This window comes from Haliaeetus leucocephalus, unplaced genomic scaffold (assembly GCF_000737465.1).
Source record: "Haliaeetus leucocephalus isolate CR32 unplaced genomic scaffold, Haliaeetus_leucocephalus-4.0 Scaffold0, whole genome shotgun sequence".
Lineage (NCBI taxonomy): Eukaryota > Metazoa > Chordata > Aves > Accipitriformes > Accipitridae > Haliaeetus > Haliaeetus leucocephalus.
The window spans coordinates 11425188-11441287 of record NW_010972436.1 but is presented as its reverse complement, the minus strand read 5'-3'; the positions used below and the strand labels follow the sequence as shown (position 1 = coordinate 11441287).

At 39.8% G+C, this 16100-nt stretch overlaps 1 protein-coding gene across 1 annotated transcript in view; it reads right to left on the bottom strand.

Moving 5' to 3' along the window:
* GPR158 (G protein-coupled receptor 158) overlaps positions 1 to 16100 on the bottom strand; it is a 205327-nt gene that overhangs the window by 111125 nt on the left and 78102 nt on the right. The window contains exon 3 of the mRNA XM_010582222.1: positions 2704 to 2806. Coding sequence (XP_010580524.1) covers positions 2704 to 2806 — 103 coding nt within the window. The remainder of the gene's footprint in view (positions 1 to 2703; positions 2807 to 16100) is intronic.

Sequence of the window (16100 nt, the reverse complement as noted above, 5' to 3'; positions counted from 1 at the left end):
AATCCCAGTATCACTGAGAAATGCTCCCATTTCAAGACACAACACACTTGATCCAATTTTTCAATCCACACAAATACAAAACTGGTCATTTTTTCTATCTATCTATCTGCTTACTTACATCTCATCTTGAGACCTGCAAATCTTTCCTGCCTCTTTATTTTCTTCCACTAGGAATACTTTCTAAACGAGTACCATTTTACTTGGTTTCATCTCTATCACCAGACTTCAACTTATTTCCACAAAGAGATCTTCAGGTCAGACAGTTTCTGTTAAAACTGCTTGCAGGATTCATGTCTAGAATTCCTGTATTAGCATCATTTTGAACCTCCAAATGCATATTACAGCCGTTTTAACCATGTCATCTTTTCCTTTTTGATTTTTACAGAATGCAGCTGGGTGACTGGGCTAAGTTTCCTTGAACCACTGGTTTTTCTCCCATTACTTCACAGTCATTTCCAGTCTCAGACTAGCTGTCTCACTGTTTACTTTTTGAAATCACCTACAGAGCTTGGCAGATTGAGCTGCATCTGGATAAATTAAAGCAGTTCTTTATTACTGACTGTTTCAAAAGTCATGTTTATGTTAGCTCACAGTAACACGTGCTCAAATCAAAGTGGCCCCAGATCATTTAATTACACACCCTAAAATACCAGCATATGCAAACACTTTCATGAGACAGATTTCACTCTATGTTAGCAATTCAGAATCTAAATATCCAACCTAAGGTAGATATATAGTTAGCTATAGCTTCTATAGTAAATGGAGAAAAAAGGTTATTTGCCTGAAGAGTTACTTTTCCCATCTAAAGACAAATTCGGCCTTTCTAAAGCAGCAGAATTACCCTCCAGGGGAGCCACGCTGCTGATGCTGAATGCAGTTGAAACCTAGGTGACTAATACATACCAAGCATATAGATTTTAGACAGCTGATATGAGATATATGAATCTCATCCTTAATGATCAATGCTGTTATGATCTCTAGCCACATTATTTTTGTGTGTTCTGTGGCATTTGGTATGACAAAAATCTAAGAATGCTTATTCCTATATGCTCATTCAAGGAGTTAAATACCAACTCCACTGTAACTCACTGCACTGCAGGAGCAACTAAACATCATCCTTACTCTATCAAAAGATTCACACAGCCCAGAGAAAAAGCACTATCACAAGGCTGCCTTCTGTGACACTCCGCAATATGAAAAGAGAAGGGAAACAAACACTCACCAGGTAAACTGTTGAACAAACACACTATGCTATTTATGCTACATATATATACTGGAGACAAAATCTCTCTCTCTCTTTTTTTTATATATATATATATATATGAGATATACTGAGTTAGGGGTAAGATATCTTGGCCAATCTATATGCAAACCAGATTGAAATAAAAAACAGGTCAACCCATGACACAGGTCAAAGGATTTAATATCTGGAACTCAGGGCTGTGAACAAATAGGGAATTCTAAAGCTTTCCTAGTACTAAAAGTTACTTGCCTTTCATCTATAATCCCCATCACTTTTTATGTAAGAAAGCAGAGCTCAAGAGTAACTATTATAGGAAGGAACTTGGAAGCTTTATTTGCAGCTCTGTAGCGTGGGGGCATGCTTTTACAAGTACCACGTCATGTAATCCTGCACATGCTTTATCAGTACAAAACACCTGAATCTGTATCTGTGAGTATCACAGAGGTGCACGTGAAGTGTTGAACACTACTAGAAGTATTTTTATAGTGAAACAGGAACAGCTATGTTCACACAAGGCAAGAGATAATACACTCAGTCCTGGACCAAGCTTGGTGAAAGCTACTCATTGTCATTCCCATCTCATACAAACTGCTCCCGCAGCAGGGAGCTGACAACATGAACCTTTGGCTAAAGGATGGTGCAAAAAAGCTGGGGATGGTGTTTACTCAAAAGTAGGAGGCAGAGAAGGATGCCCTGTTACACCTTCAAGCAACAGCTTTACACCTGTGACTGCAGTATGAGCTCTACTAGTATAACTGCAACAATTTTGGCACAAGATCTGTGCAGAGATTACGCTTTGGTCATATGATGAAAGTAATAGACATCAACTTTGGGCATGCAGTTTATATATTTTCCCTGCTGAGTATAAACAGAGTTCTGTTTCCCTTACTGTGAGCATCACAGTCTGAGTACCATACATTGTGTGTTCTGGGCAAGTGTAGGCTATATGTCATCCATATCATACAGCCAACGAGACTCAGCAGCCCGACCGAACTCTAATTCCTCATCAGCAAGTATTAAGAGTTTGGATGCTCCTTTGGATTATCCTTTGCAAATGAAGTAAAATGAAAACAATTAAAGCCTGCACAAAGCCAGAGGCTAGGGCATTCTAGTTTGCCCTGACCAAAGAGAAAATTACTAGATTAATTCCCTCAATGCTTATGCTTGAGCACAGATGCCAGAAATCTCTAATTCTCCATAGCAAGACTTCTTTTCATGTTTTTAAATTTATTTACAAATCAAATATTCTTCAAGCGGCTATGTTTTACAGGATCCTTACGAGTATCGTGAATGACAAACCAAAGGGCTAGAACTCCTTAAGTAATTATATAATCCGAGAGTTGCAGACCACTGGGATTTTACTGTATAACCCTGATGAGGATAAAAAGGAGCCCTGCATTATTAATTCTAGTTCTGTTTTCTTTTTTCTTTTTTTTTTAAACTCAAGCAAAGGCACTTACTCTGAAAGCTGTCCACTGAGAAGATGTTGGGATGATAGAATCCAGCCTTGCAAATACATTTGTAGGCTCCGAGCACAAATCCAAGGCCTTTAATTGGCATGCACTGTAAGAAAGGAAAAAAGAAAAGTCATGCAGATGATCATACAACTGCACACTCAGATGTACATTCAAGCATAAAAACATTACAAGATACTGGCAGCAGACTTCTAAGAATAAATAGGCACCCCTTCCAGTCTGACAGTATTTTCTCAGTAACTTTTCCCATAATCATATACCACTCCAATGTTTTTTCTTGTTGTTCATCACCAACAAACAGCAAAGACAGCTATAATCAAGCCTGTCACACTGACAAACCAACCAAGTGCCAAATTTGACTCCTGTACTTTGGCTATAGGTGGGACATCAGACAGCTGTGTTTTTTTCCTGCAGTTTCTAGCACTTTTTCCCAGCATAGCAGGTGGGTTTCAGATGGCTGGAGCTCACGCCATGTGAGGAAGAACGTGGACACCTGCAGCCAAGCCACCAACCTTCTGCAGGCAGCACGTGCTGGTGCTGGTGCCCCCGCCACAATGGCAACCACAGCGGTGTGGAGACTGACCCAGTCAAAACAAAGCCAATAACTGGTTAAAGAAAATGGCTGCAGACCTAAATCTGACCCAGGTGGAAGAGAGCAAACCAACACCACAGGAGCCCCACACATCTAAGCTCTCTTTTCGAGGAAGTAATATGTGAAACAAGTTTTTTTTAACTCAACTTCACTTTTGCTTTATTTTGACACTGGGACAACCACAGCAAGTTTATTACGGTGACAGAACATCTACTGTCAGACCATTTCCGTACAACAAACAGACTCTGCCTAGTACAGAAGGGAGAAACAGTTCAGCAACATAAAGGTAGAAACACTGGTAAAATTATTTTCCTTCAGTATAGCTTACTTTATCAGATCAAAGTAGGCTACTGTACTAGATGCTCTTCCCATCAGTATAGGTGTACGTATAGCATAGGTGCACCTATACCAACATGCCCCCACAAATAGGAACTAGACACTAGCACTTCCTCAGTGAGCAATTGAATGATTTAACTAAAACACCCTCTGTTCTCTCACTTCCTTACATTTCACTTCTTTGTGACTGTCTGTGACTTCAGAATATACTTCAATCTCTAACTGCCTGTGACTGGGAGGAAGATACAGAGGACAAGGTTTAGTAAAAAAGATCTGAGTTTCAAAAATCAAATGCACACCAAGAGAGGACAGTCTGCACTGGCACTTAAGAAAAACTCAATTTTTTTACCTCAAATTTCAGCTTTGGGACATAATTCTGCCTGATGTTGGGAAAGCCACTTTGCTTTTCTTTGCCTCAGTTCCCTAGAGGGCATTGTCTTTTCTTGCACCCTTTGCCAATCTGATGTCTGTGCACGCAGTGCGGGCCTGTGGCTGCCATTGGAAAACAACTAATAAGCAAGAAACTGGCATGCAAAAACACTGAAAATTCATTCAGCCTTTGTATAAACATGAAAGGAAGAAAAAATGGAAAAATGGGAAGAGAAGACACAAATCATTTTTCTCCACACTTCATCTTCACCCTACAGAAATGTGACTGTTGACAGGGTGGAGGACAGGAGAAATCCAAGTGGGATGAGTGTGTGTGCAAGTCCAATGACAGCAAAACCTCTTTAACCAAGCGCAAAAAAGTAGTTAAAAGTAGTAAAAAGAATTTTTCAGAGGAAAATTCTGTTCTGCCTTTCTGGCTTCTTGCTTTGTAACAGGAAGGTACACGCTGCTATAGAGACTGCATTTTCTTTTTGAAGGCAAGGAAGAAAAGAAGTAGCTTCTACTGTATTCTGCTAACACTGCAGCACCCCTAGTACCATATCCATAATCCATGCCCACTGAACAAATTCTTCACATAAAATGTGTCACAGGCTTATGAATCTGTTATGCATTAAAATAATGCCTTACTGGTGATCCTTTCACACACATCCAATACTCATTCACACCAAATAAAAGTCTGTAACTTTTATTTTATTGTCGCTGACCAGTCTAGAAGTTGAAAATGAACAAAATATTTCAAATACTGTTATCTTTCCTTGGTCTAGGATATTATCCTTGTTTCCAGCCTTTGGCAGATGTAATGCCCACCTTAAAAACCACTGGTCAAATTCTGTTTCTTGCAGTCCACATAATCCCATGCAAAGGTGTCATAGGGATCAGAGTATCAGTCTGTTGAAAGAAGGGATGAAGAGAAGGAGAGAAAGCAGCCTAGATCCCTCTAGATGCAGTCTCAAACTCTGAAATTCCACTGTGCTCAACATTGCATGGAAACGGAACTATTTACAGCCTGACTTTTTTAAAGAAATCGCAGCAGCTAGGCAGGGAAGAACACTAAATATCATGTGGCCAAAAATGGGGAAAATACTTTTCCTGGAAAGCAAAAATTGCCCTCTTTCTACAAATGATTTAACAGTTAATATTCTATTAACTGATAGTGGTAAATATTACGGTGAAAAGGGTAATAAATAAACTAAGAGTTTGCTGGTGTACAGAAGGAGTTTAGCAAACAAAGTCCAGATTTGTTTAATCAGGGTTCTTTTGTCAGATAGAGAGGCTTTTCCTGGCTGGCTGTGGGTGAATCCACACAATACACAGCACGCACATGCAAGCAACTTCTGTCCTTGCCCTGGCAAGTGGCACCCTGGTTCCAGCGACCCCCGTGGCAGACCCAGAGCCCGAGCCCTGCAAAGCTGTACTAGCTCAGCCAGGGCAGCCCACCCTTACTGGTTGTGGGCTTCAGGCCACCAGGAGCTCAGAGACTGAGCAACCCACAACAGACTGGGTAGACACAGTCAGTAAAATATTAATCTGTTGCTAAGTTACTTAAGATTTGATCCATATAGAACTCAGCACCAAAAAAAGCAGATGTGTGAAAAATATCCGCCTCCACATAAGCAAAAAAAGGAAGCATAAAACTGACCTGGTTTCAGATTTCATTATAAATGTGAAAGCAAAGCTCTGGGAATAAAAACACCGCATTTTGTCTTCATCAGTGGCCATCAGCTTTTCAAAAATCATGCTTTATTTAATTCATAAGAGCAGCTACATTAGGTTAGACCAGAAGCTCCATTGAGGCTTGTATCACATCTCTTATGAGCCCAGCAGCCAGTGCTGAGGCAAACAGTGAAAGATGCAGGGTGGCTATGGAGTGAACCTTCCTCCGATATGCCCTTCAGGACATCACACTCCTAAATGGAATTTGCATTGCTTTAACCTCCAGCCATTAGTTCTTATAGATGGCTTGGTTACAATTCAGATCAGCTTCATCATAATACTTGCTACAAGGAGAATAATAGGCATCTGTACAATTCACACAGCACATTTATTCCTGCTGTCTGTTCCCTGGTTTGCAAGTTTATATTTTAAGCTTTCAGTATTTGTATAATGTAACAACGCCCAAATTTAACATAGTAGCTTTAAATTACACAGTCGTCAAGGGGAAAAAAAAAGATAATCAGTGAATATTTATCTTGAAATGATTTATAAATAAATAGCTCCTGAATCAACACAGACACAACAGCTAAACCAGTTTTAAAAAGGTTGTATTGGTTTAATTTTATGCTGCTTGCTGTAAAGGACAAAGCCGGAAAAATCTAATGTGATAAAGAATATATCTGTTGGAAAGAAAATAAATCCTTCAAATAATCTGTGCTTTGGAAGCCTGAGCCAAATCTTCTGGCATAAGAGAGGGAAAGCCCTTCATCAGATCTAATTAGGAAGAAACAAAGCGACAAAGTATTCAGCAGATACACAAAGCAGGTGTTACAGCCACAGCAGAAAATAGAAGGGGAGAACAGGGGGAAAAGAAACTAGTAGTTTAAGAGAAAGCATGTGGCATCATGTCCTACATGTAATTTAGAAACTTAGATAAACCACCAAATAAATCTGTCCTGTGGCATTCCAGAGCAGAGGGGTTAAAACAGTAATTTTAGAATTAAAAAAAAAAAGACTGAAAATGCAGCTAGCCTTGACTTGGATATTTCAAGTTTTTCAAAGATCAGCTTTCAAAATCTGTATTTCCACACATGCATACAGCAATGAGGATGTCTCCCTTTTCTAATGTCAACTCCTTGTTCAGAGGACGGAATGAGAGCAAAGTCATGATAGAAAAAGCTTAACAGAAATAATACAAATAAGCCCACATTTCTTCACCCTGGTTAGCGGCAGCACATACGGAATTTCTAGAAAATGCTACGTATGTAAAAGTCATTTTGTGCCTGGCACGTGATGGCAGCTGGAGCAGGCTGGTGTCCTGCGAGACCCCGTGAGCTCCTTTCCGATCCTGTTTATCATGTTGTCAAGCAGGCTCACTCATAAAAATAAATGAAAGAAGATAAAAATCAAGAGTAAAATTCTGCCTGCCAAAGTCAGTGACAGCTCTGCCATTGGACAGGCTTTGCCCATTATATTTTCTCACTTCATTTACCCTTCAGTAGCAGAGTTTTGCGTTAAAATGTGCTTGCAGCCTGCTCAGAAGTGAAGAGTGAGCACGTTCACGCATCCAAGGGCCTGGTGCATCACCCGGGAGCGCCCTGCTTGCCTCCGGACAGCTCGGGAGGCAGCCAGCCTGCCAAAAGGACATGACAGGGCTGGCCACTCCATAATTTACACCACAGGGTTACCTGGTAGGCCCCCGTAGCTTTTCTCCCCCTTCTGAGTGCATCAGTGGAGTTTATTTTTTAAATTCAAGTCTAAAAATGTATTTTCCAACAACAAAGTACTTAAAATGACACTGAATTGTTTAAATTCTGATTCAGACAAAGCACAACAACAGCTGATCTGATTCAGCTTAGAGCAAAGGTAGCTGTCAGGACAATATTTGTCTCAATAGCTTGAAGCTTTGCTAAAAACTCCCCACTGCTTTTTCATTATTCTTGTCTTGTTAAGCCACGGGACCAGAGTAAATACTGATGGTAAGAAGCCTCAGCTCATTCACACAGATAATTATAAACACCATGTGATTGTTAAAGTTAAAATGTCTGATTTTTTATTAATCTTTTTATTAATTTCTGTCAAAATAGTCAGAAAATGAAACAAGTTATTCAAGTTATGGTTTTATGTTAGGATACTTTTGTTACTACTGTCAAACCACAAACAGAAAAGTTCATCTCAAATCATCCCCAGTTCAAGCAGGAAGGCATTCACTAAATGTAAGAGACTGCAGAGTCTTTAACTTCTAATTAACCCCTTTTGCAATGTGAATCAGTTCAGTCACCCAGCTGTATGTCTGAGGAACCCTGTTCTGTTTTGATTCTCCATCACTCCCAAGATGCCAATGTTATCAGCCCATTACTGGACAAACGTGACAAAAATTCAAGTGCTAGTGGGGGAAAAAAAATAGTGGAAATGGAGTATTTTGCAAAGAAATGGAAGAGAGGAGATCAGAAATATATACAGATCACGGTACTTGCTTAGAAGACAGTGAGAGGGAAAAAAAGGTGAATTTAGCAGTGTGTGAAAGCGAGTTACTTGGCAGGGGGATGAGCAGCAGAAAACTCATCATCAGCTGTAGTCATGCATATGGAGAACCCAAGGTCAGCTTACAAACTATGCTTCACACAGTCGAGATCCTTTACAGAAGGATGAAAGCACAACAATTATAGCAATTTTCAGAGGCTGGGTAGCTTGGACACTTAAAGGTTCTCAGCAATGACAGTGTTTAAGACTTTTTTTCTTTACTGCTGAAAATACCTGTGCAGGCTACAATCAGGCTACTTAAAAAAAAAAAAAAAAAAAAGAAAAAGAAAAACATCTCTTTATATGACAGATTGGAATTGTTATTGGTAACCTGAATATCATTTTAGAACACATCAAACTCCACTTCTGATTAATGTGCTAAACAACAATATTACAATTTCTCCTCTCTTAGAAAACCGTGCAGCAATTACAGGGAACCTGTTAACACACACCAAAGGGACTGATAATTTTATAGCCATTAAATAATGCAGTGTGATTAATTTGAAGGCACTTTCTCAGGGCCAGATTTCCTTGGCTTTGAGGATGAATTAAGACTTTTTTTACTATTAGCACAGGTTAAACTGTATTAAGAGCAAAGTCTAATTCACTTTCTTAGTGTCTTACGTACATTAGAGAGAATTCTCTTCATACTTAATCTCTACGCCTTTTTTCCTATCACTGGGATAATTTTGTGCTTTACTCATGGGCAATACTGGAAATACCAAACATTACCTGCAGAAGACCTTCCAGAAGCTGTCAAGGAATATGCCAAAATACACAGAGGTCCTTTACCTCCGGATGTCTGGTTCTGCCAACTACTTCTGCATTCATCTGTGACTTGGTAGCAAGTGTTGCAAAAGTTTGCCTGGAAGATGGGCCACACAGTAAGACAGGGGATTAAGAAAGCTTGCCAAACACTGCAAGAATGTGAGGCATTGCCAAAAACATTCGATGGGGGAAAAGCTGGATCTATTCCTGATCGCCAGGAAAAGTGCAGTTCTGAGTAGTGGAGTACTTGTTCTCACCTGTTCATGTTTCCCTGAATTATTAACAAACTAGCAGAATTTTACAATGTTTTAAAAAAATTAAAAAACCTCAGTTTTGTATTACTTATTGAAGTTAATTTTTTTCTACCAGATTTTCACAGTTGGCCTACCTCTGCCAATAAATGCAATTATCTGCACTGTGACAATACAAATGACTTTCATTCTGAAATCCATTTTTCACTTTTATAAACTTTATTAAAAATATTTATTTACAATACTAAGAACACTATTCACATTTTCTTCTAAAGGCCAATAGGAAACACCAGAATAGCCAGTCCAATCCAGTAACTCATCAAGAGAATTGTGGAGTTTAAGCAAAGAAAACTCATTCAGAATAGGAAAGAGTAACAGAAGGTGCACAGGAATTTCACAGCTCATCTCACAGAAGGGCGTGGCCGAACATCTGGTAGACTGCTCCCTTCTTTAGAAAGAGCCTGACTGCTAAAGCACCACCAGCATGGATAGCCTGCTGGCCCTGCTATTTGGAAAGGGAGAAAATTTCCTACAGTTCACCCAAAAGCTAACAAATAGCCACTATAATCAATGGGTAACTTAGATGCATGATGCAAAGATGGGAATAAAATGGTGGAAAAGAGTGCACAACATTTTAATAAGCTAACATGGACAACATTGCTAAACCAATATTTTCTAGTCAGCTGCTCTACTTGTCATTTCTATTGCATTTCCCAGCAACCATTAATGTAAGGACTTCTTGACTCTTAAACACTATTTTTAGGCTGATTCCACACACCAACTAGACATAGGTGATCACACAGGAAAAGGTGTGTAACAGTTTGTGTCTGTTTTCCCAGCCCACAGTAACTCTTTGGACCTACTGTCTGGTTCCAGACAGTGCAGTAGGGGTGAGAAACTTGGTAAGTTTCCACAAGCTTCATGAAAATAATAGAGAAGAGATACCTTAGCAGTGTCCCTGCTGAGGGAGAGACTACATCATGAGGACATACCTTTTATTAGACATTAGAGAATGCTCTTTGCAATGCCACAGTCACAAGAAAAGCTTTAGCTGGCACTGGTGCTTTCTTAGACGTCAGCTAACAGCATAAGAAAATGCATTAGGAAACCAGGCTACAATAATCTGATGTTCCTGTTCCTTGGCATTCAGTCCATCTTTAGGACAAGTTGGCCCATTTTTCCAGAGGTTTTTAGTACTCAGGACTGCCAGGAATCTTGAGTTGAGTCCAACTATGCGAAGTTGGATAGATGATGCTCCTAGTCACAAAATCATTTCTTACTGAAATTCTACTCGAGTATTTTGTGTGAGACAAGATTGAGAAGATGGCTGCATAAAGGATCCAAATTTTAATATCTTTGCTCAATTTTGCAGTATCCTTTCATTTTATATTAGTGCAAAATTAGACTGCAACTGAAGGAAAACACCCACCTCACTGGTACTTGAATGAAGACACAGCATCTTTTATCACAAAACAGAGTCTGACATGGTCAATTAAATGAGTCTTTCTGTTAACTTGGCGGTTGTTAGCAAAACAAAACTCCCAGCTAGGTTCTGTCCATCAGCAGCATGCATTTTAAAAGCGTATTTCTTTCTTTCTTTCATTCAAGAAGAGAGTCAAGTCCTGCAGCAGAGTGACTGCTCTGTCCACAGCTTGATCAATATCCTTATATTAATTTTGCTTTATTCTGGATTGTAGCCTCTACAGTTTGACAATGTGTCAACTCATCAAGAAAGTTAATCTTGCTTACAAGATAGTATCAGAACTAGAGTTTTTCTACTTGTCAAACATATCTCCATCTTCCAGCCCCAAGCCTCCCATCCTCAAGGTTGGGATGTCCCTCAGAACACACAAGTTCGGAGCACAGTTTGTAGGTTTAACCTATGAACTGAGCTCTGTTAAACTACAGATTCTTCTTGATTACTTTCAATCTCATCACCCAGCTTCTTTCACAATTTCATCTATCAAAGAAAACAATGATTTTGTGACAAAATTCCTCCTCTTGCCCAAGAACACTGCAGACCATGGTCTGTCACACTGCCGTCAAGCAGCATCATAAGGGTCATATCACAGTCAGAAGAAGCACCATATTATTGCTGTCAAAAAAAATTCCTCCCGAACTCTCATTAGTTGACAGTACCAGCTTCACACTGATCTTCACAGCCTGGAGCTGTATACTTACTCGTTATAAGGCACAAGTCCCACAGAGGTGCTGCACGTCCCGCTAGCACCATGAATATACAGGACCCACTATTTGCCAGCTATTTGCTAGCTCGTTCAGCCTCTTCTTTACACTGGGCAAGCACAACGGTTTTAAAAAATGCCTTTGGGCAAGACATACGGTTATACTTTTGGGTAACAAATCAGAAACAAAAGGTTATAACTAAAACTAATATGAAACAGCAATATACTTATTAAATTAATACCTGTCTAGTTGCCTACTGCTTCTCATCCAGGATACCAAGGAGAGATCAGCCATGAGAGTACACCATGAAATCCTGGTTTTTTGCTCTGAATGCTTGCTTTCTTCTTGCAACCTTTATCAGCTTTGAGGAAAAATGCCCTAATTTTCAGTAGTAACTGTCCTATAGGTAAGCCCTCACTTCTAGGTCTAAGGCTAGCCAGAGGGCTGGCAATCCAGCTCCCTATATGGAGCCACCATATTCTAGACAGACACCTTGAAAATCTTTCCTCTGTTCTTCTGCTTCCCTTATCTCAAATCTAGATTCTTACCTTTTATCCAAAGCCAGTGTAGCCTTGATGACTCATATGTCACTCCTCCGTTGCCTTCTGGAGCTGGAGGGTTTGACCATTAATTTAAATTCCTTGGAAGGCTCGCTCTCTAAATGACTGCTTTTGATATTTAATGATGCTTCTCTCTGCTCTTCATTATTTTACCCTCAGGTTTGCACTTAATCCAACAAGGCTATTCCTGTGCCCTGGTGATTAAAAGCCACTTTTCCCTGTTCAGCCCGACTGCCACTTCCTGCCCAAGCTGAGCTCCTCCTTTATACAAAGCTACAGTCAGCCTCCATTTAACATTACAAAAGCCACCCATTAAAAAAATGTTCTCTGAAGCTCATGGTATAACACCAGCTTTGATACAGACCTATAAGAAGCATTCTTATTTTAAGAGAATAAACTATTTTGCCTAGACATGTATATGAAAACAAATATTCCCTTGTCCTGTCTCCAACACGGAGTCCCTCTGTTACTGAGTCCTCTTGTATCCACAGAAATTTTAGGTGGGTGTCTGCTGAAGCATATCGCCCATAGCTTAACAGGTCCCAGAGCCCTGCTGGGGCTTCAGGTCAGTGTTATGCCAGGGACCTCCAGAGAGGAGCCCAAACTCACAAGTGTGTCAAGGTGGCTTAAAGTCTTGGTAGTAGCCCTCCTCCATTGTGAGAGCTCCAAGCAGGACAGCTTTCTTCTTGTATAAATCTGAAGTATAACTCATCTTTACTACAGAAGTATAGCCACATTTAATTAATCCTCCAAGATGTATAGCAATACACACGCTAAAATTAAAGTTAAGTTCAAATCTAAGCTGGAAGAAGGAAATACACTTCTAGGTTTAATTTGTTCAGTGCTCTGCTTGCCCTCAGTTCAGCAATGCACCGTTTTTGAGCCAAGGTCCCAAACCGGCACACGGCTTGACCAATTCTAAAATGAGTTCCCTGCTAACCCCAATGGCAGATGGCAACACCAGAGAGATACAAGAAAGATGACATTGTTCCAGCTTGCAGTGGGAAGCCAAAGCAAAGCATCAAACAAATCTCTGGAACCAGAAACTCTGGAACTTGTATTCCTTCTCCTGGCAGGGTAACTACTGATAACACTATTTGAAAAGCATGCAACTGCAAATTTGGAAGCCAGTTTCCTAGGGATCATTAAGAATGTCAGAAAATTCAGCAAGTTTACTTGCACTGTAGTTATTGCTTCCTCAAGTGCTTGCGAGTATACAGTGGCAGAAGGATAACACTAAAACATGGGAATCAAAGTGGCCTTCAGGCAGTAAGGTACCTATCACTCACCAATTCTATTTAATGAACTTGCATGAAAACAGGGCCTAATGAATAACAAGGACCATGGTACCTCCAACCAGAGAGAAAGCAAGCTGGAGTTTTCTCTCTATTATTCAGCAGCTGCCAGGAGCTGGTTCACAAAGCATGATGGACTGGATCTTTTCTGACATCGTTAAAATTAAAAAGGAAATTGTTTTCTATTATTAATTATAGAAATGTACCTCTTGGTCTCAGAGCTCTCAGAAATGGTGAAACAGCATCTGGTAGCAGTACATTGTAGACAAACAAACCTCAGCAGACAATAAGATGCTTGGAAGAGTTTGCCTCAGACTCAGCAAAATGTCAATTCTACTTTCCACCTGGCAGAGCAAACCCATTTTATTGGAAGCCACTACAGAAATAGCACCAAAGACCTCCTAGCCTTAATGTGACACATGCATGTACACACAAAAGCCCACCCTCACTCCGTATCATCTCACTTTTTAACTCTCACTTTGAAATCACTTCAAGAGGTTGCAACAGTTATCACTTCTATGGAGAGGCAAAATCCTTGAGACCAGTGAAGCTAAAGCCAGGACAAATGAAAGCAGAACCAGGTCCTGTCTCACATGCATAGATTTTAGTTGGTAACACATAGATCTTATAAAGGTGACAATGGAAAAGGAAACAACTTTTAGGTTAAGAGAGAAAATGTTTGGTTAGTAACTTCATTAACGTGCAGTTAATGGCATCAGATTTTGTTTCATATTTATAAATAAATAATGCTCACCTGTCTTCCTGGGTAACAATTCCACAAGAATGACAACATTATAGCTTGTAAAATTAACTTACTCTTATGTTTTGTGTTACTGCTCTCACCTCTCTGTCCTTTCCACTCTTATTCTGCTGCAAAACGAAAGATATCACCAAGGACATGGGACTTGTGACCCACCTCCCCAGAAAGTCTCCCACCTCACCCCCAGGAATGACACAGACTCTCCATTTGCCTTACTCCATCAGACTCTTATTCCCAATGCTTATGAAGCACGAGGCAAATCCAGGCACCAGCCTATTCAGTAGTCTGAAGAGCATTCCCAGTTCAAATACATTAACCAGTACTTTTCCAAATCTTCTAACAGCACAAATGGGACATAGATCAGGTCTTCCAAATTTCTATTCTGAGACTTCTAAAATGCCATCTTGACCATTGACTTCATTAAAACAAAAAAAACCTCCTGAAGGTAAATTGTATTAACGCGTTTCTGTATGGTAAGTGGATGATAAACCAGCCAAGTCTGAAGACAAGAGTTTCTATTGAGTTTTCTTGAGTCTGAGGCAAACTCTCCCAAGGCCTGTCATTGCTTCATAGATTCCAGGAAGTTTCTGGATTCTATATACAAAAGTTATAATTCTATAATACAGTGAATACAATCCTCTAATATGATAACTATATCCAAAAGTTAAAAACTTAGTTATATTAGAGGACTGTATTCACTATATTATAGAATTATAAAGCTGCATGAATGGACCATGGCAGAAGCTTATGGTGAAATCCTACTCTCACTCACATCAACCTTCCAGAGAGTCAGCTGCAGAAAATGTAATGAAAACCCTAAAACCCAGAAGCAATATTTTGAAAGCTCAAGAAAGTCAGAAACATCAGGTGAAAAAGCAGAGCACTCTCTACAAGCAGCACGAGAGCCCTGCCGACCCACAGAGCCTGCACGCTTCCCGGTCAAGTTTGGAGGTTCTTGATAAGGTTCGAAATGCTCAGAAGTTCATAGGCATCTGCATGGTCACTCCAGAACAAATATGTCAGGAGACTGGCAATGTGACTTACCTACTAACAATCCTTACCTATCTCTCACTAGGAAAATGTTTCCTTTGCTTATTTACAGTCTTCTTTTTTGCTTGTCTTGCAAATGATACATCTTTTTCTTATCTATGGACTTCTCAGGGTGGGGCACTTTCTTTTTTGATCCCACTTCCAAATCCTCAAGGCATGTCAAGATTAGGCATTTCATACAGCTTTGTACCATGAGAAGTGTTTTTGTGAATTAATATAAATACCAGGATATTTAGTCAGTATTGTACCCATAAGGAAATTCCGAGAAAAAAGAAGAAAAGAGAGGATCCTTGGTCTAAAAAGTAGTAACTTGCTCACTGTAATGTGAATATTATTAAAGTATTCCCGTGACATCGAGAAGGTTACCTGACAAGCTAAATTGTACTTGGATTTTGCCATAACTCTTTGCTATCTTTATTAGCTCATTTGAGACTGGTATGCCGCCTATAATTACCCTGACCTGTGAAAACACCCTGTTAATATAGGCAGCGATGCCAGTACTGGCAGAGCAAGTTATGGACACTGAAGTTAATTATATTCAAGCTAAAGTAAATTTGGGAAACGTATTGGGATGCACTCAGCATTTGGCTACTTTTCAAATTACAATCTACTGTAAATGCACAATTTCATCTCCCCAATGAATGTTTATAGACTTGTGTTAGAACAATTAGCAGTTTTGTGAAGGAAAAGTTCCCCGGTTAAGGACCAAATGTAAAGAAGTGAGCGGGCAATTAAACACCTCCACCTACAAAATGCATCCTTCCACCAGCAGCCAGGTGAGTGTCAGTGCCCCTTCATCTGCCTCCGGCTGTCACATGTGAGAGGGGGGGAAGGATGGGCATTTATATACTGCACCCATCATGCTTTTTCTCATTATAGTTTCCACAGCTTCAAGACAGATGATTTAACACAGAAATACTACTTTGCAACATATGTCCTCACTGAATCACATCTTAGTGCATATAGTCTATATATTTTTCATTTAATATCTCTAGGTTACAAATCAGCAAATTTCAGAAT